This window comes from Oncorhynchus tshawytscha, linkage group LG29 (genome assembly GCF_018296145.1).
Source record: "Oncorhynchus tshawytscha isolate Ot180627B linkage group LG29, Otsh_v2.0, whole genome shotgun sequence".
Lineage (NCBI taxonomy): Eukaryota > Metazoa > Chordata > Actinopteri > Salmoniformes > Salmonidae > Oncorhynchus > Oncorhynchus tshawytscha.
Genome location: NC_056457.1, coordinates 22,727,615 through 22,754,902, shown reverse-complemented (window position 1 = coordinate 22,754,902; position 27,288 = coordinate 22,727,615). Strand labels below are relative to the sequence as shown.

The window sequence follows — 27,288 nt, the reverse complement described above, 5'->3', positions numbered from 1 at the left end:
GCACACTGTGAAGTGCATACTCACTTCATTTACCATCTGACTCCTCATGTTAACAAGTATGTACGTATGTGGCATCAATATCTCTTTGCGCATGCCTTGTACTTTTTAAATTTGTTGTAGTGAAAAATGCTAATGCTAGTAGCTAGCTACAGAACATTGTGCTAATGCTAGTAGCTAGGTACAGAACATTGTGCTAATGCTAGTAGCTAGGTACAGAACATTGTGCTAATGCTAGTAGCTAGCTACAGAACATTGTGCTACGCTTGTAGCTAGCTACAGAACATTGTGCTAACGTTAGTAGCTAGCTACGGAACATTGTGCTAACGCTAGTAGCTAGCTACCGAACATTGTGCTAACGCTAGTAGCTAGCTACGGAACATTGCTCCCGCGAGTAGCTAGCTACGGAACATTGTGCTCACGCTAGTAGTTAGCTACGGAGCATTGTGCTAACGCTAGTAGCTAGCTACGGAACATTGTGCTCATCTTAGTAGCTAGCTACGTTATCCTTACATTTTTTTCAACTGGCAACATGTTGCTAGTAAACTTTAATGTAACTTCCTGAATTTAAATGGAATTGACCCCAACCATGCAAAGTACCGACGCCTTCTTAGTTTTTGTGTATGTTGTGTTCCTGCAGTGATGGAGAGCGCCACAGAAGACAAGCGTCCGGGGGGAGGGGTGAGCGCTGAGTTGAGCACTGTAGAGACTGAGCATTCTGAGGGGCAGGAAACCCCCGACTCCACACACACACAGGACGAGCACACAGGTGAGGGTGGTGTATGTGCCTGTGTCCGTGTCTGAGTGTTCTTGTGTGTGTTGCAAAGCTGGTGTGTGTTAGTTTGCTTATACTAACTGCGGTTTCCTCACTCTTCCCAGGGAGTAATGGAGCTATGGAGGAAGGAGAGGAGGAAGATGAAAATGGAGAGAATATGACAGAGGGCGTGGACTTGTCATCCATCAATGCCATGCTGTCAACGGTGATGAACGCAGGCCAGCTCAACGGCGCCATGGAGCCCTCCTCAGCCCCTGCCTCAACACCTTCCATCTCCATTAGCAAGACCACCCCACCCAGACCCACTAGTGTCAATCGCAATGCCAGGAGAAACACGGTACAAACACGTAAAAAAAAACGAACCGAGGAACAGGGAGGAGACTGAGTCAGTGTGGCATCACATTTGAAATGTGTCAACTGGTTGAAGTAGAAGAGAACAGTACAGTAAAAGCTAGTTTTTCATTGATGGTAAACACCCACTTCTGCAGTAAGAATACGAATCACAACCCTCCCCTGTATCACTATCTGTAATATGTCATTAATGCGTGATATCCTCTGTGTGTGTGTGTGTGTGTGTGTGTGTGTGTGTGTGTGTGTGTGTGTGTGTGTGTGTGTGTGTGTGTGTGTGTGTGTGTGTCAGACACCGAGGGATGGGGGGTTGTAGGGGCAGGTGAAGAAGCATCCCCCCGTCTCACTCCACAACTCTCGCGTCCCAGCTTCAAACGAATAGTGACAAATGGTCCTTGCCTCTCAATTCCCCTTTTGTCCCCCCGGCCATGGGTTACGTGGCTCCTATTAAAGCATGGGATTGGGGGCCATAATGCTCGGGTGTAGGACAAACAGTTGTCACCTATGACGCGAGCACACACACACACGCACACACACACATACACAGCCTGGAAGAGCCATCCAGGACCAGAGTTGTAGGCCGACCTACCCCTGCCATGCAGAGTGTACTTCACATCCCTTTACATGAGTGAACAGGTTCTCAGGTGCTCACCTCTTGAGGAAACCGGCTTAAAGCCTATTACGTAATTTACCAGATTGTCAGCTCTAACATAGGCCACACACAGCTATAGCATCAACGCATGCTACCAGGTGAAGAGGTTGTCACTAGTGGCCAGCTTGCAGGGTCCACACTGTGCTGTGGTTTGAAAAGAGCAGCAGAAAAAAGGAAATGGGCTCACATATTTTGCTGAAAACCTAAAACTCAATTCAGTTCTCGTGCACTCGCTGTCCATCCTGCAGTCTAGACACACACACACACACAGGAGAAGGAATGATTAAGGATGTTTCTTGACCTCTGTTGACACACTATACAGTGGAGTTGAGCACCAGATCACTTGAGTCAGTGTGTGGAGAGAAAATGTCTACAATGCACTGGATGCCAGCGAGACGAAGGGCTGTGAAACAGACTTGAGCCCAAGCCAGCGGTGCAAAGGAACTGAACAATTCCTTTACTAGGCCTCTCCAAGAGAGGAAAAGGAAGTGCTTCCTAGAGATTGTTTTTGAAGATTCTCTCTGTCTGTGTGTGAAAGAAAGTATGCATATTTGTGTGCAAGTCGGTTTTCTGTGTGCATGCATCTAATTTTGTTTCTGCCACCTTTACACTTATACAGTGTGTGCGTGCATGGGGCGATCCATGGCAGTCCAGTGCTATGTTCAGTCAGTCCGAGTTAATTATCAGCTGTAGTGTCAACAGGAGAGAGGAAGGTGGGACCTGGGGTGTAGGGTTACACTGAGCTCAAGGTGAAACATCCCCCTCACCATTCTCCACAAACAACATAACACGCATACATGCAAGAAGACAAACGCATCATACCGCACTCACTCGCACACACACACCCAGGCTACAGGCGAATGAGTGTCAGGGTCAAATCCAAAACTCGCTGGGACTAGCAGGTGCAATTCTCTGTCTAATTTCGACCGCAGAATACAGATCATCAATGGGGGGGTCTGCCAGACAAAAAAAGCAAAGTACATTTTTCACCTATATTATTTCGCCCTGACCATTCTGGTCTTTATTATCAAAAGAATATAAGTAATGACATTGCTGTATATCCCTCCACTCATGCAGAAGGATAGGATGGCAGACCCTATGGTGAATGAAGTCGCCCTCAGTGCTTCAGGCCCCACCAACCACAGCCCAACTATACAATAGTTATGAAAGACCAAGTGTTTTTATGGTATAGACTGGTTGGTTGTTTAGCAACAAAACCGATGAAGGCGCAACTGTGGGGCGAAACAGATGGGGTTCGGCTTAGATTGTTAACTATTTCGTCTCCAATGTTTACTGAAAACATCAATACATTTGCACAATGAGCAATTGTTTCTCAAATACATTAAAGTTGTTGGTTAGCTAACTAGCGAATTTGAGCCATATTAGCATTGACATGAAATCAGTTAAAACACCTCAAAACAAGACATGGTATCAAGAAAAAGATGAAACAAGCTGAAATGAGCCGCTTACGATTCCCCACATGACAGTTCCTTGTCATCACTGCTAGCTATCTGGCCATGCAGAATTACAACAACACAGACATTTGCCCCATTTGAAGCTTGCACATCGTTTTTTTGACTTTGTCAGCCATCCCATCTATTGCCAACCCTCTCAAACTTCTCCCAACGATGAAAGCTTCATAATTTCTAACAGCGATCCACAAAGTTTTTATTTATTTTCATGCATATTTTATACTTTCCAATTTCAAATTTAGCCGCAGTGGAAAGTTCTTGTCTCACCTGTCAATGGGATGAATCCCAACGCGCATAACCCAGATCCTCCATTGACACAGTATGCTCCCATCCTGCCTCTCTTATTAGTTGTAACTTGTAGTCTTGTGTGTCTGCTTTACAGGAAGCCAAAGACGTCAATACAGATTTCATCTGTCCGCTGTGTGACAAAGACTGTATGACCCAGCACCAGCTCACTATGCACATCCGACAGGTAACACTACTATTACCATTACTACTTCTGCTGCTACTTCTACTACTTCTACTACTTCTGCTGCTACTCCTACTACCACCACCACCACCACTACTACCTCTGCTTCTACTACTTCTGCTGCTACTCCTACTACCACCACCACCACCACTACTACCTCTGCTTCTACTACTATTTCTGCTGCTATTCCTACTACCACCACCACTACTACTGCTTCTACGACTGCTACTTCTACTCCTACTACCACCACCACTAACTTCTGCTACTTTTACTCCTACTACTACTTCTGCTGCTACTTCTACTCCTACTACTACTACTACTACTCCTACTACTACTACCACCACCACTACTACTTCTGCTTCTACTTCTACTACTACTTCTGCTGCTACTCCTACTCCTACTACTACTACTCCTACTCCTACTACCACCACCACTACTACTTCTGCTTCTACTACTACTACTACTGTTGCTACTTCTACTCCTCCTACCACCACTACTACTTCTGCTTCCACTACTTCTGCTTCCACTAGCGCTACTACTACCGCTGCTACTACCACTACTACTACCACTGCTACTATCGCTACTACCACTACCGCTACTAGCACTACAACTACTGCTACTGCTACTACTGCTGCTACCACTAATACTACTGCTACTACCACTACCGGTGCTACCATTACTACCGCTACTACTACGGCTAATACTGCTACTACTGCTGCTTCTACCGCTACTACCGCTACTACTACTGCTACTACTATTACTGCTACTACTACTACTACTGCTGCTACTACCACTGCTACTACTACTACTGCCACTACCACTACTTCCACTACCACTGCTACTACTACCACTACTACCACTGCTACTACTGCTACTACCGCTATTACTACTGCTACTACCGCTATTACTTCTGCCACTACCACTGCTACTACCGCCGCTACCACTACCGCTACTACCACTGCTACTACTACTACTGCCACTACCGCTACTACCACTACTACAACTGCTACTACCACTACTACAACTGCTACTACCGTTGCTACTACCGTTGCTACTACTGCTACTACTACCGCTACTACCGCTGCTGCTACTACTGCTTCTACTACTACTACTGCTGCTGCTACTACTACTACTGCTGCTGCTACTACTACTACTGCTGCTGCTGCTACTACTGCTACTACTGATACTACTACTGATACCGTTACTACTACTACTACTACTACTACTACTACTACTACTGCTGCTACCGCTACTACAACTACCGCCACTACTGCTACTACCACTACTACTACTGCTGCTGCTGCCGCTACTACTGCTGCCACTACTACTGCTACTTCCGCTACTGCTGTTACTACCGCTACCACTACTACTGCTACTACTTCTACTGATACTACTACTACTACTGCTACTACTACTACTTCCTCTCGCTCTCTGACATTCAGTAATGGAAGTAATAATGTATAATGTGTCATAATAATATCTCTTTCGCTGTCTCTCCCCTCCCAGCACAACTCGGACAACGGGGCGACGGACCACTCATGCAGCATCTGTGGCAAGGCCCTGAGCTCAGCCAGCTCGCTGGACCGCCACATGCTAGTGCACAGCGGAGAGAGGCCCTACAAGTGCTCCTTCTGCGGCCAGACCTTCACCACCAACGGCAACATGCACAGGTCAGACACGCACACACACTCTGACTCATTCTCCACCTTGCTCAGTATTAAAGGGCTACCTACTAATGTTTAGGCATTGTGGTGGGGGCGGATGTGATTTCTGCATTTGGCGTAGTTTTTATTTTTGCGCATCACACAGAGGCTAGAAGAAAACGTCTCATTGCTAATGTGCGCCTGTACAGCACCTCACAAAATGGACATTAAGAAATTTAGTGGACAGTGTTAACTTCTTGGTGACGGGGCAGTATTTTCACGTCCGGATGAAATGCATGCCCAAATTCAACTGCCTGCTACTCATCCCCAGAAGATAAGATATGCATATTATTAGTGGATTTGGATAGAAAACACTCTGACGTTTCTAAAACGGTTTGATTCATGTCTGTGAGTATAACAGAAGGTATGTAGCAGGCCAAACCCCGAGGACATTCGGATTGTTTTGTTTGAGGTAACTCTCTTTTCAATTAGTTTTCATTGGGAATCCAGATTTCTAAGGGACCTTCTTGAAGTTCATCTCGCGTCCACTGGTTGTCAGCAGTCTTTAGAAATTGGTTGAGGTTATTCCTTTGTGTAATGAAGAAGTACGGCCATCTTGAACGAGAGTCACTTGTAGTGTACTGTTAGATAGAGGCACATGACCAGAAAGCTAGCTACAGTTTGTTTTCTTCCTGTATTGAACACAGATCATCCCGTCTTCAATTTTATCGATTATTTACGTTAACAAATACCTAAAGTTGTATTACATAAGTAGTTTGAAATGTTTTGGCAAAGTTTACAGGTAACTTTTGAGATATTTTGTAGTCACGTTGCGCAAGTTGGAACCAGGGTTTTTTCTGGATCAAACACGCCAAATAAATGGACATTTTGGATATATATCGACGGAATTAATCGAACAAAAGGACCATTTGTGATGTTTATGGAACATATTGGAGTGCTAACAAAAGAAGCTCGTCAAAGATAAGGCATGAATTATATTTTCATTTCTGCGTTTTGTGTCGCGCCTGCAGGGTTGAAATATGGTTTCTCTCTGTTTACAGAGGTGCTATCTTCAGATAATAGCATATTTTGCTTTTTCCGAAAAGCCTTTTTGAAATCTGACATGTTGGCTGGATTCACAACAAGTGTAGCTTTAATTTGTTATCTTGCATGTGTGATTTAATGAAAGTTTGATATTTATAGTAATTTATTTGAATTTGGCGCTCTGCATTTTCCCTGGCTTTTGGGAGGTTAAGATTGTATGCTGTTGAAAGGCCCAGAGTATTACCAACACTAAAGCTTTGGTCTTTAAGCCTTTCTGTAAATGGTTCCCTACCCAGGTGTGATAGCAGCACCACCCAAACACATGTGGAGTACTGCTCCCACATAAAGCCAGCAAAATCCAAGCGTTAGCACCTGTCGCTAACTGCAGACACGCCCTTTAGAATAGCCCAGCAGTTGTTATAAAACAAAATCATCTGTAAACAAACAAATCTTTTTAGTGCTCAGTTTTCCCCGGAGATAAAGCATTTACAAAAATTATTACTGAAATATTCTGCTTTTACAAAATGTTATACTGTTTGTAAATGAACTAAAATGTCTTGCTCTTGTTATATCTTTTAGAATTGACACGCTAACGTTGGTCAGGGCAGACCGTTTGCCTGGAGGGGGATGGGGGACTGTGGCACATAGATAAATATATAGGCGTTGTCGGGGGTTGGGATGCTCTGGGTAAGGTGTGTGTGTGTGTGTGTGTGTGTGTGTGTGTGTTGACGCTGTTTAGGCAAAGCAGAGTACAGGAAGTAGGAAAATGACTTTGCCCCACTTCAACACACACACAACAACAACTGTTAGGGCATCTGCTCCCAGCATACTTGACTGATGGCAGGGTTAAATACCGACTTCCTCTCTCTCTGCTCTCTTAGGGGTTTTATTGTGGGTGTGTGTGTTAGAATTGGGGGCTTGAGGTTTAATTGATGTGTGATGTGAGAAGCTCCATCCCTTTTGAGTTGGCCAGCCCTACAACATAAGCTTCTGAAGTTATCCTGATAAAGTGGTGTTGTAAAATCTAAACGGTTGGCTGTTGAATCTATCTGCATGACAGGGATGCACCAGGACAGTAGTCTGCCTGCTCCGTCGTTGGAGCGCTCATCTTTTCACCCTCATGTGTATGGAATGAAGCGGTGTGGGCAGGAAGGAATGAGTGTAGGCCGAGTCAATCTGAGAGAATACGAGAGTGTGTTTATGTGTTGGTCTCTAGTGTTAAAGAATGCCACTGAATTCTGTGTAGAAGATACTAGGCGATACTAAGATTGTTGCATAAAAAAAAAAGTTGTTTTCTTTGCCTATTCGTGTTCTTTTTCACCATTCTGTTTAGCATTTTCTCAACACTCCAAAAAAAAATCAAAGCACAGGGGTGTATACCTCAGCGAGTTGTAACATTCAGAAATTGAGTCTCTCTTCATCCTATCTGCAACCTTCCTTGTGAATGTTCCACGGTACTGAATTGATCCAGCCCTAGTCTGATGTGATGGAGCTGTCCATGTGGCTGGCAGGGGAGCAGCCATTTTGTTGCCAGAGCATCACATGAAATGGGGCCTGCTGTTGTGAGCCTGTTGCTAAGGAGAGGCATCCTAAACCTACGAAGGGCCTGGTGAATAGACTGATCCAGGGGGTAGTGGATGGGCACTCTGCTTAACACTTTACAGGACAGTGAGGACACTAAAGGGTAGTGGGGAAGAGCGGGATAGAGAAGGTGCGATGGTAAGGAGAAGTGCCCTTGGTGTGACATTGCACAAGAGCAGGCGGCATCATTTTGATGCTACAGCGCCCCCTGTCCACCCACTGTGGTGATGCAGTGGATTTTTTTCAGTTTGGATGAGAAGGGAGCTGTTGAATCATCAACCCCCACTGTCAGTTTGAGTCTCTCTCTCTCTCTCGTAGACTTTGTTGACATGGCAAGTTAAATTACATACATTGTCAAAGTATACATATAACAAAAAATGGTGGGACCAACAGCAATAAGGCATTAATAGTAGTAGTGGAAATATTCATGAGAATAACAATACATTAAAGCAATAGTAGTAGTCCAGTCTCTCTCGCTCTTGATAATGAGTTTTGTTGTAACATTGACACTGTTTGAGTTGTTTGATGTCTGAGTGCCTCTCAGTAAAATTACCTCTTCAGTCCTGAAAGTAGTGTTTTTGCAATTTACAGACGACTGCGTTATTGCAGGTGTGCGTCAAACCATCAACCAACTAGATAGACTGATGGGAAATGTTTTTTTTAGGCAGGTGAATTTAGGAGGATGGCTGAGGTGACACAAAGACAAGTTGGTTTCATCCAATCACGCTGTGCTGACATGACAGCTTAGCTCTCTCGGGATTGGCTGACGCAGTGGTCAGAGTCCAGGGGATGCGGCTGCAGCCTGTCAGGTCCCCAGATGGGTGGCCAGCTCGCTGCCTGCCTGCTATTTCTAAACCAGGCACTGACGGCAGAGTGAAAGCTGAGACCTGCCGACCCAACACTGGCTGACCTTTCCTCTCTCATGCTGGCGAATGCGCGCGCACGCACACGCACACGCACACACACACACACACACACACACACACACACACACACACACACAAGGCGTGCACACTCACGCCACGGACATACAGTTTTACACAGACAAACACACTTATTGACGCGCACTCACATGCTCGCAGTCACACTCACACAAACACACGTATACACAGATATAGCTAGAGTACAAATCCATGCATACACACACTATCAAAGTTACTTGCAAACAAGTTCACCCACACAATTGCACAATGTACCCACCTTTTATTAAAGCAGATGCGCAGGGACAACTTGTGAAGTATGAGTGCACAGTCGCGCACACACAGAAATGTTAGTACACTCAGAGGCCCTATGACTGACTAGTGATGTAGGGCTCTGTGGGCTAGGCCAGGTCTGTCAGGGATGTACTGATGTAGGGCTCTGTGGGCTAGGCCAGGCCTGTCAGGGATGTACTGATGTAGGACTCTATGGGCTAGCCCCAGGGATGTACTGATGTTGGGCTCTGTGGGCTAGCCCCAGGGATGTGCTGATGTGTTTTCCAGGGTCCTAGTCCTCTTGTCCTCCCTCCCTTCTCACACACACACACACACACACACACACACACACACACACACACACACACACACACACACACACACACACGTGTCCTTAAATCAACTGATGGCATTTGACCTTTCACCAGAAAGAGTAGAGGGGGGAGGAGTTCTGTATGGTTTATCCCCCCCATTCATTACTCTTCTCCTAACTCTGCAGTTATCAGTGACCACCTCTCAAAGTTTAAACTAATGTAATCAGCTTAAGGACACACTCAAGTCACGTACTTTTTCCCCTCCTTTTCCTCCTACATCCTTCCCCCCTCCCCCATAGATAAATCAACTTCCTGTCTTGAGTGTCAGGGATAGTCAGGCGTCTCATAATGCCTGTGTGACATTATCTCCTCTCTCTTCTCTTTTTCTAGTATCTTTCCATCTCACATCTCTATCCATTCGTCTGTCTTTCTCCCTCCCCCTTTCTCTCTGTACACTCCTCCCTGTCCCTCTCTCTCTCCCTCCCTCCCCCTCTTGATCTCTGCCTCCATCTCCCTCTCTCCCTCCCATTCTCTCCGCCATTTGACTCCAGCCCGACAGCTGAATGTTGTGTTGTGAGGAGGAGAGACGGGAGGAGGAGAAGGGGGGAGAGAGAGATTAGCAGCAGGAACAACAAATGCTTCCAGAGGACTCTGTCTCAACAGGATTATTTTTGTGTTCCAATCATCCACCACAGTACTAATAAACATATTCTATGTCCAACTCTAATACTATATCTGAATGCCATGAATAGAGAAATAAATAGCTGAACTACCCCTGTAAACGTTACTAGAGAAGGCAAATTTGATAGACATAATATTACAGGGATGGAGATGACTGCCCTTCATGGTACCCTCGGCCCTTTTCCCTGGCCCGGAGTTAGGTCCTTACATGGACCGGCTGAGCCTGCTGGATAATTGGAGCAACTTAGACTATTACCGCCTTCCCTGCCCTCCTCCCAAGTGTGTGTGTTTGGTGTGCTCGCGGGCCAGAGTATGTGAGCGGAGCTGGATCAGCGAGGAGCGAAGCATGCACAATTTGACTAGTGCTTAACTTCACAAGCTCAGGGCATGCCTGCCCAGCATGCATTTGTAGTCTACTTGTGTGCTGCTATAGCTCCTGTCATGAAGTTCATTAATATCTTCATAAAGAAACTGATAGAACACACATGTGCAAAATCAAGGTTACTTACAAAGATGAGGAGGAGCAAGAGCGGGATTGCAGTGTCCACAACTATAGAATCATTGTAGAATCTGAAAAGACGCGTATCCTGAAAGCATAATGGTGTAATATGTTCACATGCTAACAGAAAGGAACGAGGTGGGTAGCTAACTAAGTGTGTCATTGTAGCAAAGTATTAATAAACTCAAAATCAGATCTCTTAAGTTTCCTTCATTTTGGTTATATTTTCTATACAATAGGCTATCATTGATTTTGACCCAATAGGCCTGACCTCTTTCAAGGAGCTTTCTGTTTTGATAAGGTTATTTTACCTGAACCTTTAGGCCTACCTATAGATTTAAAAAAATAATAACTCTGCATCCCTACACAGCCTGGCAAGAGTGACCCAAAGGGTGTTCAGCATCCGCAGTGCCTGTGCAAGAGGGGAGAGGGTATTCTCCCCTGCTGGCCAGCTCTCCAGACACTATCACATGAACCTGAAGCCACAGACTCTGACCAAACTTGTGTTTCTAAAAGTGAATTCAAAGGCATTTTTTATTTAATTCTAACTTAGTTTTACTATATGCACTATTAATAAACTATAATGATTTAACACAACAAAATGTTGTTTAAATGCTGAGCGTTTAATGTCCCTGCCAGCCTAGTGTGTCGCACACGCAAGTGCTTCACAACGTATTTCTTTGTAGACTCTATAGCCTTGAAATAATAGGCTAGTAATATGGCCTAAATAATTCATTTTTGTTCCTTCTCAGGCTACATGTCTGGCTCCTGTACAGTGTTGATATGCTGTTTTAATATGACATGTGGCCTATTTGAAATGATGAGCGCTTCTTACAGTCACCTTTCCTGTTTTAAGAAATACTTTTCATAAAAATTATATGGTTTGGTTTCAATACTTCAAAATCAAATGGTAGGTTCAGGTAGTCACAAAAATAGTGTTGCTTAAATGGGGATTCTAATGAATGGATGGAATTCGGAACAGCATTTTTTTTCTTCTGTGAGCGAGAAGCGGGATTTCCGACCGCTCAACCCCGCTCACATACTCTGGCGTGTGCGTGCGGAGATTATTGAGCCCAGCTCCCCAATTTGGCAACCCTCCAAGCTCTCTTCAGTAGATCTGAAGTCCTGGGAATTAAATAAGTGGTGTACATCAATCCAGCATTTGTTTTTAGGATCTTTACTGTAATACACCTTTCAAAACATTCTGGTGGCAGAATTTGTTGTAACTTCTCAAGGGATATGTTTTGTGTTGGACTGTGATGTTATGCCTTTCATAGACTCCTGTTGGCTCATCTATTAGCACTGGGCAGAACATTTTGCCTGCATGTTATGTGGCTTAACAAGTGGATTATTTTGTTGTTCAGTTGCTTAGTAACCTGGGCCTACTGCCGATCAAAAGCCTGTGACTTGTCTTAACCAATGGGATTTTGTTTCACTGAATCTCCGTCTGTATATTTGGTTAATTCTCTGGCTGGGCAAAGAAGTGGAGGTGGTATAGCTCATCTATCACTGATCAGAAACATTTAGAAATGCAATAATGTGGCCTAAATGAAGAGTAGGCCTATTATTTTGCTCGATGGCGTATAGGCAACACCAAAAGCCTGCGGAGGTTGTGAAGTATGAACTCAAGTAAGACCCAAATCATTTGGAAAATATAGACTGCTGTTATTTTCAATAGGTGTCATGATGAAGATACGCTCAATGTAAGAACCTACGCCTGCTCCCTAACAAGGCAGAGTGAGGGTAGGAAAGAGATGAAACATGATGAAAAGCTTCATGGGCTTGCCTTGGGCTCTGTTTCAAAATGTATATTTTTTTTATGACCTCAGTTCCACACGTTGCCATGAAGTTGTGTGGGAAACATATTTGTTGTCTTATGTTTCATAAGATTCTTAGCCTATTATAAAATGTGTGTTGACTGTGATCAGGCTGAGTGTGTCTCGTCTGTTTAATGAACATAATAACTATTGATTGCATGTGCATGCCGCAGCCAAATGGGCTGCACAGACCAGTAACAAATTAAGCTCAAAATATTTGATTAGTATTTGATTAGTCTTAGGTTTCTTAGGACCTGCGTGATATCCAATTGGTAGTTAGTCTTGTCCCATCGCTTCAACTTCCATACGGACTCGGGAGAGGCGAAGGTCGAGAGCCACGCATCCTCCGTAACACGACCCGCCAAGCCGCAGTGCTTCTTGACACACTACCCGGTTAACCCGGAGGAAACAACAACTGGTGACCTGAAGTCAGCGTACATGTACCCCGGACGCCACAAGGAGTCGCTAGAGCACGATGGGACTAGGACATCCCAGCTGGCCAGACCCTCCCCTAACCCGGACGATGCTGGGCCAATTGTGCGCCGTCTCACGGGTCACCCGGTCGCAGCGCGGCTGCAACACAGCCTGGGATCGAACCCAGATCTGTTGTGACGCCTCTAGCACTGCGATGCAGTGACTGAGACCGCTGCGCCAGTCGGGAGCCCATGGATTTATTTTTTATGGTATATTCTCAATGGATTTATTATTCCCCAGCATGCCGACACGCGCACGGGCCATATACAGAAGGCATGTTCAGGCAAGAATGTGGTAAAAATGTGTCTGTTTGTAAAGGGGTCATATAAAAATATATATAACGACCTATATATAACGACCATAGTCAACGACCATAGTTGTAGCCTGAGTGCCAGTCTTTTTCTGCTCTCCTGCCAACTCTTAATGGAATTGTCATGCCAAATAGCTTGCCAATGGAACCTGGCCATAGGAGTTGGCTTTAAAGCACAAACTGATCTGGGACCTGGCTACTTGTTCTGTTCTGATGTCTTTTCTCCTTCTCTCTGCCCTGCAGACACATGAAGATCCACGACAAAGACCCAGCCGGCGTCATTCCTATTAGCCCCCCCTCGCCCACCAAGCGACGCCGCCCCTCCGCCAAGAGGAGGTCAGCCATGGACGAGGACACAGAGCGAGGCGACGAACTGCCCAACAAAAAGGTAATGCACACATACACACACACAGTCCACTCCACCGCATTACATTCCCAGTTAAGTCATTGTTATTGTTACCTGTGTGTGTGTCCAGGTGCCAGAGGAGAGTGTGTTGGAGGAACTGGGATCAGGCCAGGGGGATGATGAGGTGTTGCCGTGCCCGATCTGCTTCAAGACCTTTGGCTGCAAATACGACCTGGAAGTCCACATGGACACACACCCTGACACCACTCTCAGGTACTAGAGCCTAAAACACACACACACACAGTGGAATTAAATTGATGGCATAAACGCAATACAACACTCTGCGTGTAGTTGATGTAAGAGTTAATAAATTGTCACCAAAATATCAAGCAAATCAACAGTTAGAATTAATGACAGAATGTATGGTGATAAATCCTGTAACAGTAGTGGTTATAAAGCCCCCCCAATGTCAGGGTTCAATGCTAGGGTCACAGGCCGAATGACCTCTGCCCTCTCTCCACCCAGGTCCTAAAGACATGGTTCTCCATCACACTGCTAAAGGCCACCTCTGTGGCATGTTACTCATTGGGAAGACATTTGCATTTAAAATTGTTTTAAGCACTTTGTTATCATGGCTTAACCCATCAAATCACCTTCAGACTAAATGTTTCACTTGACAGAGTTTAACTTCAAAGCACTGTGCTGCAAGGCCAATTTTGACCCCTCTTCAGGCCCTGAGGCCTAAAAAGTGGGAAAAGTCGGCAGGAAGGCTATCCCCGGAAAGGGCGGGAGGGATGGAGTTGGGGGTTTAATGAGTCAGAGGGGAGGCGTCGTGATGCGGTTGGCTGGACAACGGAAGGGGGGAGGGGAGCGGTTTTCCATGGACAAATCACGATCTCCAGATCACCATAGCGACTCAATTCCAAACTCAAACCCCAACTTGGGTTGAATGGATAGCCGCGCATAACTCACACATAGGAATGTATTTGTCTGAAGTGAAAAGGAGACAGATGCAGCTTTCTGTAGTTGAGTTGGGCAGCAATCTGATTATTGTAGGAAGTGCTGCAAATTTAGCCCTAATCCCAGTTAATCACAAGAGTTGAGAGGGCCAGTTAATAGGATATGGCTGCACTGGCTGGCTTGGGTACCCCGGTGTACACGATTTCTAAGAAGCTGAGAAACAACGCATTTGGCATGCAGTAACACACCGGAGAGACACACACACACTTTCATTCTATTCTATTGAGCCATTTACTTTTATCTTTGTATTATTATATTTTATTTCTTCTTGTTGCGTTGTCGAGGGGGAACCTGCAAGTAAGCATTTCATTGGACGGTGTATATACCATGTGTATCCTGTACATATGACTAATAAAACTTGAAACACAAACGTACACAGACTCACAAACGCACACCCTTTAGTTGCTTCAGAATTCTCTGGGCTTGAGCCAACCTCTGTGAGATTAGACGGCTCTCGCAGACCTGTGTGAGAGACCGAAAACACACAGTCTTTCTCACAGGTATACACAAGCACGCACAGGCATACACAATGAATGTGTACACAGAGTACCCACCACATACCCACAGAGGTGTGAAACCACAGGGAATGGAGGAGGGGGCTGGGTGTGTGGGATGAGGGGTGGCTGGGCAGGTGTGTAGTGCTGGGGGACCATTTTCAATTTGAGAATACACGGAAAATAAATTCTGATCCATTCTAAATCAATTATATTTAATTACCACAAAAATTCCATGAGAAACGATAGAATGACAAACCAAATAAATACGTAGGCTACAGCAGCCTAGATGTAGGTATTCTGTCTGGTGGTGGCAGGAATGATGAAGAACTGTAGGCTACAGCAGCCTAGATGTAGGTCTTCTGTCTGGTGGTGGTAGGAATGATGAAGAACTGTAGGCTACAGCAGCCTAGATGTAGGTATTCTGTCTGGTGGTGGCAGGAATGATGAAGAACTGTAGGCTACAGCAGCCTAGATGTAGGTCTTCTGTCTGGTGGTGGTAGGAATGATGAAGAACTGTAGGCTACAGCAGCCTAGATGTAGGTCTTCTGTCTGGTGGTGGCAGGAATGATGAAGAACTATAGGCTACAGCAGCCTAGATGTAGGTCTTCTCTCTGGTGGTGGCAGGAATCATGAAGAACTATAGGCTACAGCAGCCTAGATGTAGGTCTTCTCTCTGGTGGTGGCAGGAATGATGAAGAACTGTAGGCTACAGCAGCCTAGATGTAGGTCTTCTGTCTGGTGGTGGTAGGAATCATGAAGAACTATAGGCTACAGCAGCCTAGATGTAGGTCTTCTGTCTGGTGGTGGTAGGAATCATGAAGAACTGTAGGCTACAGCAGCCTAGATGTAGGTCTTCTGTCTGGTGGTGGCAGGAATGATGAAGAACTGTAGGCTACAGCAGCCTAGATGTAGGTCTTCTCTCTGGTGGTGGCAGGAATCATGAAGAACTATAGGCTACAGCAGCCTAGATTGTAGGTCTTCTCTCTGGTGGTGGCAGGAATCATGAAGAACTATAGGCTACAGCAGCCTAGATGTAGGTCTTCTCTCTGGTGGTGGCAGGAATCATGAAGAACTATAGGCTACAGCAGCCTAGATTGTAGGTCTTCTCTCTGGTGGTGGCAGGAATCATGAAGAACTGTAGGCTACAGCAGCCTAGATGTAGGTCTTCTGTCTGGTGGTGGCAGGAATCATGAAGAACTATAGGCTACAGCAGCCTAGATGTAGGTCTTCTCTCTGGTGGTGGCAGGAATCATGAAGAACTATAGGCTACAGCAGCCTAGATGTAGGTCTTCTCTCTGGTGGTGGCAGGAATGATGAAGAACTATAGGCTACAGCAGCCTAGATGTAGGTCTTCTGTCTGGTGGTGGCAGGAATCATGAAGAACTATAGGCTACAGCAGCCTAGATGTAGGTCTTCTCTCTGGTGGTGGCAGGAATCATGAAGAACTGTAGGCTACATGTGTGCACTACGACGGCCCGCTGGAGGCTTGACAACTTTGGCCAATCAGAATGTTGAAAATAAAATCTAAATTCACCAACCCCCTCTTGCGCAGTGGAACCCCGAGCGATATGTGAACACTTGGTTATGGCGACACCGTTCTGCGAAGGACACCCAAACCAGAGTGGCCACCGCAAAGCCTGACCCTCTCTGATTGCCTCTCTCATCTTTTTAAGTCGGAGAACTTGCACAATTGGTGGCTGACTAAATACTTTTTTGCCCCACTGTACATGCATACATACATACATGCATACATACATACATGCATACATACATACATACATACATACATACATACATACATACATACATGCACACCCCTCCGTGCGCTGCTCCTAATCTGCAGCTTTTTTGCAATGAGAATGTGCAAGGAGGCATTTTGTCAACATCTACTTAGGCATAAATAATTTCAGTTTTTCCGGATCACACGTATCAACTGTGAATTTACGGATACGAGTACGAATATTATTATGGCCATGTCAGGACACCCCTAAATCCCAACCCTGTTCCTGGAGAGCTACCATCCCGTAGGTTTTCATTCTAATAATTAGCTGGGATGTGTGTGTATGTCTCCATGCGCACGCCTTGATAAAGCTGTGTGTAATCCCCCTCGGGCACCTCGTCACAGGGTGGCCGATAAGAGGGCTGGCCCTAGGAGACACTGAGCAGCTGTCCCTCTCAGCGCCTAACGAGGTCCGCTCCATCACTGCCACAGGACGTGCTGAGAGTTATCCACACACATGATTTCATTTAAGTGTGTTCTTACACCCAACTACAACACAGCACTACAACATAGTAAAAAAAAATTGCTGTATTATATAGCATCATATTTCTGTGTCTTGTCTCTAGGTGTGACCTGTGCTGCCTCTCCTTTCGGACCCACCGCGGCCTGCTGCGGCACAACGCCGGCATCCACAAGAAGATGCCCACGGACCCCGGCGGACGGCCCTTTATCCAGAACAACCCCTCCATCCCCTCTGGCTTCAACGACCTGGCCTTTATCGACTTCTCCTGCCGCAAGTTTTCTCATATTGCCCAGGTCAGAGGAGAAGTTATGGACAGAATAATGTTGCTGATGCTCCCAATGCTACTGATACTACTAATTAATATGATTATGAAACTGATACTACTAGTATGTTGGTCATCTCTCACACAAGCAGTTATGTAAAGTACTTAAGTAAAAATACTTTTAAGTATTAGTTTACTATTCATATTTGACAACTTTTACTCCATGCATAATAATGTACTTTTTACTCCATGCATTTTTCCTGACACTCAATAGTACTCATTACATTTTGAATGCTTAGCAGGACAGGAAAATATTCTAATTCACACATTTATCAAGAGAACATCCCTGGTCGTCCCTACTGTCTCTGATCTGTCAGACTCACTAAACACATGCTTTGTTTGTTAATTGTCTGAATGTTGTGCCCCTAGCTATCCGTAAAAAAAGAAAATTGTCTGGTTTGCTTAACAAAAGGAATTTGAAATTATTTATACTTTAACTTTTTATACTTAAGTACATTTAAAACCAAATACTTTTAGACTTTTACTCAAGTAATATTTTACTGAGTGACTTTCACTTTTATTTGAGTCATTTTCCATTAAGGTATCTTTACTTTTACTCAAGTATGACAATTAAGTAATTTTTCTACCAATGTACTTAAGTATATTTAAAACCAAATACTTTTAGACTTTTACTCAAGTAATATTGTACTGGGAGACTTTCACTTTCACTTTTATTTGAGTCATTTTCTTTTAAGGTATCTTTACTTTTACTCAAGTATGACAATTAGGTACTTTTTCCTCCACTGCACACAGGGCCTCAGTCTGTTCTTCCACACGCTAACCTCATCTGTCTGTCTGTCTCTCCAACAGGTCTGGTGTGAAACCAATCTCCGCCGGTCCACCAGCAAGTTCCACCGTTTTGTGTGCGAGGCCTGCGACAAGGCCTTCCCCCTACACTCGGCCCTAGACCTGCACAAGACCACCATTCATCAGCAGCAGCAGCCGTCGCCCATAGGGGGCGGCCAAGAGATCCCTGCGGTCCAGGAGAAGCCGACAACCCCGCCCCCTCAGCAGGCCAGCTTCCTGGAATCCCTGGGTCTGCAGCACATTTCCCAGGTCAAGCCTCAGCCTTCTGAGGATGAGGTCCGTCAAGCCCAGCTGGACAGTATCCGGGTCATCCAGGTGGGGCCTCCGGACTCCACCCTGCCCCAAGAGGCGGCTTCCACAGCTTCTGGATTTCTGGGCGGCCTGGGCTTGGTGGCTGCTTCGTCTCTGCAGGGCCTGTCCCAGAGGGAGGCCCTCAGTCTGTTCTCCCTGCAGCCCTTCCCCACGGGCTTCCTCTTCCAGCCGGACAGTAGCACTGCTGTCAAGCCTGTCTGTGGCGAGGCTGGCCTGATTGAGCTGGCTGACATCCAGCAGATCCTGAAGGTGGCCTTGGCCGTCCCCGGTCAGATGGGCCTCCTACCGACACTGGCCAAGGCACCACACCAGGGAGTGTCCGGCCAGGCCCAGGCGGCCAGCTGCAAGCCCATGCCCCCGCTGAAGCCAAAGCCTATGGTGGCACCGCGCTCCAGTCCGGCTGCCTCCACGCCACCGCCGCTCCAGAGCACCCAGCAGGCTTCCCTGGGCTGTATCAGCCCCAGCCTGCCCCCGCCACCCAGCCAGCTGCTCAATATGCCCCAAGACTCTTCATCATCATCATCATCATCATCCTCCTCTTCCTCGGGCAGCCAGGCCTCCCTGGAGAAGATGCAGATGGAGGCGGACTGCATGGGCGATGCCCACATGCCCAACGACTTGACGGAGCTGCAGATCAAACAAGAGGAGGGCCAGGCGGCCGGGGGAAAGAAGGGGTCAGGAGGGGCCAACCGCGGGGGTGCCAAGGCATCCTACCCCTGCCGTTTCTGTGACCAGGTGTTTGCCTTCTCCGGGGTGCTGCAGGCGCACATGCGCTTCCACCTGGGCATACTACCGCACCAGTGCAACATCTGTGACTACGTCGCACCCGACAAGGCCACGCTCATCCGCCACCTGCGCACGCACAGCGGCGAGCGCCCCTATGTGTGCCGCGTCTGCCACTACCCTTTCACCGTCAAGGCCAACTGCGAGCGCCACCTGCGCAAGAAGCACATGAAGAACACACGGAAAGAGATTGAGAAGAACATCAAGTACGTCTCGTCAACCACCACCCAGGATCCTTTGGAGCTGGTTGCTGCCGGCGACACCGCCTGCCGCTTCTGCGGTGAGGATCTAAAGAGCTACCGGGCTCTCCAGATCCACCTGCGCACCCACAACGGCTGCCAGCGCAAGCCCTTTGAGTGCCGGCGGTGCGGGGCGGCTTTCCTGGCCAAGAGGAACTGCATCCACCACATGCTCAAGCAGCACCCAGAGGTGCAGGAGCGGGAGATCGAGGAGCACATCGCCACCCTTCTCCCCGCCATCACAGCCTCCACCTCCAGGGCCAGTCCCAGCAACCCTCTGGCTCTCAACGGCCTCACGCCCAACCCCACTGCCACCCTGCAGCCGGTCAAGGTGGAGGATCTCAGCATCTACTCCTCCTCTGGTGACCTGGATCAGCCCTTGGACTTCTCCAACAAGAGCCGCGGGACAAGCAGCACTGCGGGGAGCCTGACCGGGTCTCCTGGGATCAAACTGGAGACGGTCAGCCCAGCAGCTTACGACTGCTCCATGGAACCTATTGACCTGTCCATCCCCAAGAACCCCAGCAAGAGGTTGAAGACAGACACCACCGCTGTTGCCCCGGTGAGCGTGGAGCGCAGAGAGATCAAAAAGGAGCTGCCCTTCCCCAGCGTACTGGACCACCTCCCCTCAGCCCTTCAGCTGGAGAAGAGCACTGAGGAGAAGCTGACGACCCCCCAGTCTGGCTCTTACCAGCTCCCCCCAGTGACCCCGTTCTCCATTGGCACCACCACAGGCCGGGCGCTCCGTCTCAAGCCCCTATTGCCCAAACCAGCCTCTACCTCCTCATCCTGCTCTCTGAAAGAGCTTCCCCCTTTGGCTTCCATCGCCCAGATCATCTCCTCTGTCTCGGGGGCTCCAGACCTACTCAAGAGGGAGCCAGATAACAAGGCTCCTGCCGCCCTCAACGGCCTCCAGACAGAACCGGACCGTCCAGCTGGGGGTGACAACAGCTCAGAAACATCGATGGAAGAGCTCCCCCTAGAGGGCTTGTCCAGAAAGCGCACTAGAAAGAAGCCAGTGAGCCAGGCCAAGACTATGGCACCTGCATGTGTGTCCACGCTCGAGCAGAACACAGGCAGTGGCTTGGACCTGGAATCCAGTGGTGAGTTCGCCAGCGTGGAGAAGATGCTTGCCACCACCGACGCTAACAAGTTTAGCACCTACCTGCAGACGGGGGCGGCGGAGCTGGGAAGGCGAAACGAGGGGAGACAGAGCCCGGGAGAGGAGAAGGAAGAGAAAGAGTCACCACCTCAGTCTGTGCCGCCCCAGTCCAAAGGAGGGAAGAAGAATGCCTACTCCAACTCAGTGCAGAAGATGACCTGTCCCTTCTGCCCCCGGGTCTTCCCCTGGGCCAGCTCCCTGCAGAGACACATGCTCACACACACTGGTGAGCCATCGGGAAACACACACATACACACACAGCTGGCTGAGACAGATTGGATAACTCCCCAAATACCCAACACACAGCTGTCATAATAAGTCATGTTGAAATACTGCGTAAATAGACAAGTCACACAACGATGCAATGATACCTGGAAGATACTGTTCAGTAATGTAGAAAAACGTTATACAAGATAACTCATTCATTTCTTGGAATTGTACTATTAATTTGACAGGTTTTCTAAAGGGTCTAACTGCGTGCATTTTGCATATTTAAAACTTCCTGTGGGTCCACAACATGTCCCTAATACTTCTTATGTGACGTTCAGTCTTCTCTAATGTGCTGTCGGCTACAGGTCAGAAGCCCTTCCCCTGTCCCAAATGTGACGCCTTCTTCTCCACCAAGTCCAACTGTGAGCGCCACCTGCTGCGCAAGCACGGCGTGACCAATCGCTCTCTGCGCCGCAACGGCCAAGTATCCAAGAACGGCGATGAGGGTTCACACGACAGCGCAGGTACGAAACTGTATTGTATTGTATTATAGTATACGGTATTGTAGTATAAGGTATTGTAGTGTACGGTATTGTAATATTCGGTATTGTACTGTATCATAGTATGCGGTATTGGAATATACGGTATTGTACTGTATTGTAGTATGCGGTATTGTAGTGTACGGTATTGTAATATTCGGTATTGTACTGTATCATAGTATGCGGTATTGGAATATACGGTATTGTACTGTATTGTAGTATACGGTATTGTCGTGTACGGTATTGTAATATTCGGTATTGTAGTATGCGGTATTGTAATATTCGGTATTGTACTGTATTATAGTATGCGGTATTGTACTGTACGGTATTGTACTGTACGGTATTGTTATATTCGGTATTGTACTGTATTGTAGTATGCGGTATTGTAATATACGGTATTGTAATATATGGTATTGTAATATTCGGTATTGTACTGTGTTGTAGTATGCAGTATTCTAGTATAATATACAGTATTATAATGTATTGTACTGTACGGTATTTTAGTATACGGTATTGTACTATACAGTATTGAGGAGAAGAGCTATACTGACAATACTGTACTATACTGCTATTCTGTAATAATCCATTTGTAATTTGACGGTTAATTTTGTGTGATTTTTTTTTTTTTCTAGAGAGTTCCGAGAATGAGCAGACTGCAGGAGAGGTTTTGGATCTGAGCAGCATGGACCCTGATCAGAAAGGCGACGCATACGAGTCGCCAAACGCAGACCAAACACCAGACATAGCTGAGCAGCTGCTAGGGGAGATAGAACCGCAACCTAGCAACAACAAAACCAACAACAATTATGAAAATGAAGACTATGATGACAATGATTCACAGAGCAACAAGAGCTTGGACCTCAACTTCGCCAGCAAGCTCATCGACTTCAAGTTCTCGTCGGATGGCGAGCAGCCTCAGACCTCCCTGGGTGGAGAAAGGGTGGTGGTGGCCGAGCCGGAGAGGGTGATTGACGTCCAGCAGCAGGACCAAGAGTCCTCCAAGTACACCTGCAAGAACTGCAAGAAGAACTTCCGCTACGCCGCCACCCTGGCTCGCCATGAGAAGGCTCACCTTTGTGAGAGTGCACCCCCCGAAGAGGCTTGTGGAACGGAGGGGACCGTGCCAGGCACAGAGCTCCCCAATGCTACTACAGCCACCACCGAGGAGGAGGATCAGGAGGAGGAGGGAGAGAAGGAGGCTCCGGAAAGCGAGGGAGCGGGAAGTGTGATGGACAGCGGCTCGGAGGAGGAGGAGAAAGAGAAGGAGGAGAGGAGCGATGAGGAGGGGGGCTTGGCAGAACCAAAGAACGGAGAAGGAGAGGTGGGAAGAGGGTCGGGAAGCAAAGCAGACAAGAGGAAGAAGATCTGTAACGTGTGCAGCAAACGCTTCTGGTCACTGCAGGATCTGACGAGACACATGCGCTCGCACACAGGTACTAGTTAATTCTATTGTTGTAGCTTTACTTTCTTTAAAGATATTCATACCTGGCCCTGCTCTTGTGTATGTGTGACTATTGATCTACCTGTTTATATTTTTATTAAGGCGAGAGACCCTACAAGTGCCAGACGTGTGAGCGCACCTTCACCCTGAAGCACAGCCTGGTGAGGCACCAGCGGATCCACCTGAAGCCGCGGGGCAGCGATGGCGCTGATGCCAACGGGGCAGAGGCCCCGGCCGGAGACTCGGCTAGCGAGGAGGGAGAGTGCACCCCAACCAGCACATGTCCTCCTTCAGAGAACGAGAGCGAGGGCACTGGAGTGGCCAGGGAGGGAGCTGAGAAAGAGGCCCCTCTACCAGGCTCCACATCCCCGGACCAGTCCCTGTCCACCACTGAACCAGCCCAGTCTGAGTCAGCTACGGAGGCAGTGGCTGAGCTGCTCATTAAGCCAGCCTCGGAACCAGGCTCGGAACCTGTTCTGGGCCCATCTGTAGAACAGGCCTCGGACAACGTCTCTGAAATAGCTGTAGAACTAGCTGCTGTAGAATCAGCCTCTATAACAGCTAGTAATACAGCCACTGAACCAGCAACAGAAACCCCCAAAGAATCCTCCACAGAGTCCCCCACCCCACAGCCCTCTGATGTAACCCCAGAGAAAGACCCAGAGGGCCCATCGGAAGGCTTCATCCAAGGCCTACTGGAGATCCACACCAAGCCTCCCCGGGAGTTCACCCTACCTGCCGGCGAGGCTCCCTTGGTGGGCGTGGAGTGAGGAAGCCCCAGTCTCTGGTTCTCTTTACGCAGTGGACCACTGTATGTGCCACAGTGCCATAAGATAGAAGTACCCCCCCCCCCAATAATGCAAGACGATGAAATCAAGAAGAAACACCTTGTTTCTAAGTGCCTTACTACTTCTATTTTTTATTTTTTTTGCTATATCTTTATCTACATTTATCTACGGAGGATCTAATTTTATAGCTTTTTATGATGATTACATAATTGTTTTTGGAGTCTATATAGAGATGACCTTTGAATAAGCAATAAATGAAATCTCATTTACCATGACCGATTTATGACATGATCAAGTGTGTGACAGACGTAAAATAACCGTTATTGTGTATTTAAACCACAGTCGTACCTTAAAAACAATGCAGAGACTGAGTCAGTTCACAGCAGTGGAGATAGTCACTCATGTAACTGGAAACACCGCTAAAGCAGACAACTATCAGGCTGTCATAAAGTTGTCCTGAAAAAAGACTGGCGTTGTTCTCTCTCCTTCGTCTTGATTTACTCCCTCATCCCTGATTACCAACGTCTACAGTCTCTCTTTTTGTTTGCAGAATACATGAATGAACTGTGACGTGATTTGGTGTGAGGGGACAGGTGACTCAAAGAAAACAGACTTGACAATGGATAACCTGGCGCAACCGAGAACTCTGCTTTTGTCTTTGGTTTTTAACATGCCCTCTTCCCATAGGCTCTCTATCTTTTCAGAAGTAATATGGGCAATATTTGCCTGAACAGTGTGTTTTTTCAGAATCATTCTCATTTAATTCCATGTGCGTTGACCATGTTGCATTTGGAGTATTCTGTGTGTTATTCGCTCAGGTGTCGGTGGGGGGATATAAGGTTTTTGCGTAAATTGAGCTTTTCCTGAACAAAAGGGCTTGATATGTGTATCTCCCCCATCTCTCACCGTCACCCTCTAGTGTTCCTAGAAACCTCTCTCGGAGGTCCCATGTTGTCTGTACTACCACCAGTGTGTCGAGCTTGTGTCCACTTTCCCCTCTTCCCTAGTGGCAACTCATTTTCTTGCCGCTAATTTAGGCGTCTTCCAAAAGGACTGTCACTGTGTTCTTAAAGCCTTACCTGTGGTTCTGCTGGGTTATTTTATATGCAGAACTCACCTCGTGCTCTAGGTGGAACACTACTCAGTTTTGTCTACTTTAACTTTAGTCGCCCTGCTGCCTCCCGTTTGGGCAATACCCCCCCTTCCATCACCCACCTCACCCCCCCCTTCCACCGCCCCCTTAGCCCAAGAGTATATTTCCGAGGTGGGACTCAAATGTCAATCATGTCACCTTGCAGGGCTGAATTTTGTAGAAATGTATTTCCTTATTTTCCTTCTAATTTTCTATAAAGAAACCTCAGAAGCAAACATATGAAACCTCATGGCGCACATATGAACTGTAAGACGCAGGCAGCATCGGCTGGAGGCTGACGGACAGCCACAGAGCAGAGAGCACTGGACTAGTCAGGCGCCGCCGGACAACTACCCATCTGGCACTAACAACATACAAACAAACCTACTACTACTACGACAATAAACGACTAAGCAATCAGAGAGAGAATGAACCGAAGTGAATTTCTGAGCTGTGTTTGGAACTTCAACGTAACACAGAGTATTAAGTGGGGGGGTGTTGACAGGTGGTGAAGCTGCTACTCCATGCAGAAGACTGTCCTTTAGTGGCTGTACCCCGGTATCTCCCCCATCCCAACCCTGCTCTCAGGCACTGGGAAAGTATTGGCAGACTAGAATGCAAAATGCAATCCTGTCCTCAAAAAACACTGTCAAGGGACTCTGCTTCTCTCATTTGTCCCTGTGTGGGTGTGTGATTATGAGTCCCATAAGAATGCACATGGACTGTTTTTATTGTATTTATTTGGAAACCCAGTGAGGGGTGAAGAGATGTGACTTGAGGAGAAGCCATTTATGATTACGACATTGATGCTGCAGAGAATAATGGATTCAAATCCACAAAATGGTCGCCCAGCATCGGCCTGGAACTTCGATTATCACTATTGATTCTAAAGCTTTATGTACACCATTGTACGTGTTTTATAGACTATGTGGATCTATTTTCTTTTCTTTTTTAGTTTGGCAAAGATTTTTTTTTTTCAGATATATAAATATGTATAAAACTGTGAAATTAATTGTGTATAATGGGTGAGTTTTAGGTTAGTTTTGCATGTAAACCTTTTGTTCAATTAAGGATTTTCTTTTTTTCTCTCGCTCTCAGGGTCTTTATAAAATGCATATTCAATACTTCATTTTCCTGAGTTGCAAGAAGTTCTTCCAAGTCATGATTTTATTTGTAATGCTTAACTGTCAATCACTACATTTAGCACTTGATTGTGAACTCAAATCAGGAGAACAGAGAAAATGATGTGCGCAAAAAATGTGCTCAAATCCTCGTGGTTGAAAGCGTAGTCAAGACTATTTTCATCAGCATTCTTTTTGAACGGTATACACATAAACAAGGTGTTTTTCCTTCTTTTTTTTCTCCTTTTGATTCTTAATTTTTATCCCTCACTTCAAATTTCTGTCACCCTTGACCATATTATCCTCTGTCGTTTTGAAGAGGAAATCAAGTCGTGACTCTGTAAAAAAACAAAATGAAAGTGGCTGTCTGTGTCACTGTCTGACGTTCTGACCCGTTGTGAAAGGGAACTTGGCGTCGCTGCTACGGCCACACCAGAACTGACCAGATAAAAGGACCTGGATCAGAACCTTCAATGTTAGCTACACTGCTCCCTCCCTTCTGGTATTACGGCGCTTCAGAATCAGAAATGTAAGCTGTTCTGTATTGAATAAATGAAAGCAATAAAGATATATTAAGGAAAGGTGTGAATCAAACTGGCCTGGTGGTGTTTTTTTTTGTCTAGCCCAAACTGACCGATCACTGGTACGTGTTTCACACTGTGGCCCAGTACACGCTCTGCTTGCACAGCACATCTGACAACAGTTGTGATACCACAGTTTTGTCCTTAAACAATTACACAGCTGTTTTGGAGACACCTCACAATGATTTATGTATCACAAAAATATTGGTTGTGTTACAACCATGGTGTCAAGTATGTGTACAACCTGATTATTTGGCGTCAAGGTTCAAACTGAGTCAGGCCGAGGTACTATGTGTTGGGCTGGCCTACTTACACATCCACCATAGTTGCTTAAACAGTGTTGGAAAGCATGTGAACAATGTGAAAATAAAATATCCAAGCCAGCCAGCTTATTACAGTCGAGTTAGCCCTATCCTATTCTGTGAATCAAGCGTGTGTGTCTTGTAATCATTAATCCATGAATGTACGGCGCAAAG

The 27,288-nt window shown here is 46.6% G+C and overlaps 1 protein-coding gene across 4 annotated transcripts in view; it reads left to right on the top strand.

Moving 5' to 3' along the window:
• Positions 1-26,825, top strand: part of LOC112233594 (ras-responsive element-binding protein 1) — a 77,913-nt gene extending 51,088 nt beyond the window's left edge. For 3 of the 4 annotated variants that reach the window (XM_024401339.2, XM_024401341.2, XM_024401342.2), the window contains 11 exons: positions 638-766; positions 877-1,109; positions 3,627-3,716; positions 5,220-5,383; positions 13,513-13,657; positions 13,746-13,888; positions 17,479-17,668; positions 18,508-21,226; positions 21,549-21,734; positions 22,382-23,182; positions 23,293-26,825. In XM_024401339.2, coding sequence (XP_024257107.1) covers positions 638-766; positions 877-1,109; positions 3,627-3,716; positions 5,220-5,383; positions 13,513-13,657; positions 13,746-13,888; positions 17,479-17,668; positions 18,508-21,226; positions 21,549-21,734; positions 22,382-23,182; positions 23,293-23,960 — 5,468 coding nt within the window. In that variant the 3' untranslated portion in view covers positions 23,961-26,825. The remainder of the gene's footprint in view (positions 1-637; positions 767-876; positions 1,110-3,626; positions 3,717-5,219; positions 5,384-13,512; positions 13,658-13,745; positions 13,889-17,478; positions 17,669-18,507; positions 21,227-21,548; positions 21,735-22,381; positions 23,183-23,292) is intronic. The other variant, XM_024401340.2, reaches the window with a different exon arrangement.
• The last annotated feature ends 463 nt before the right edge of the window (positions 26,826-27,288 follow it).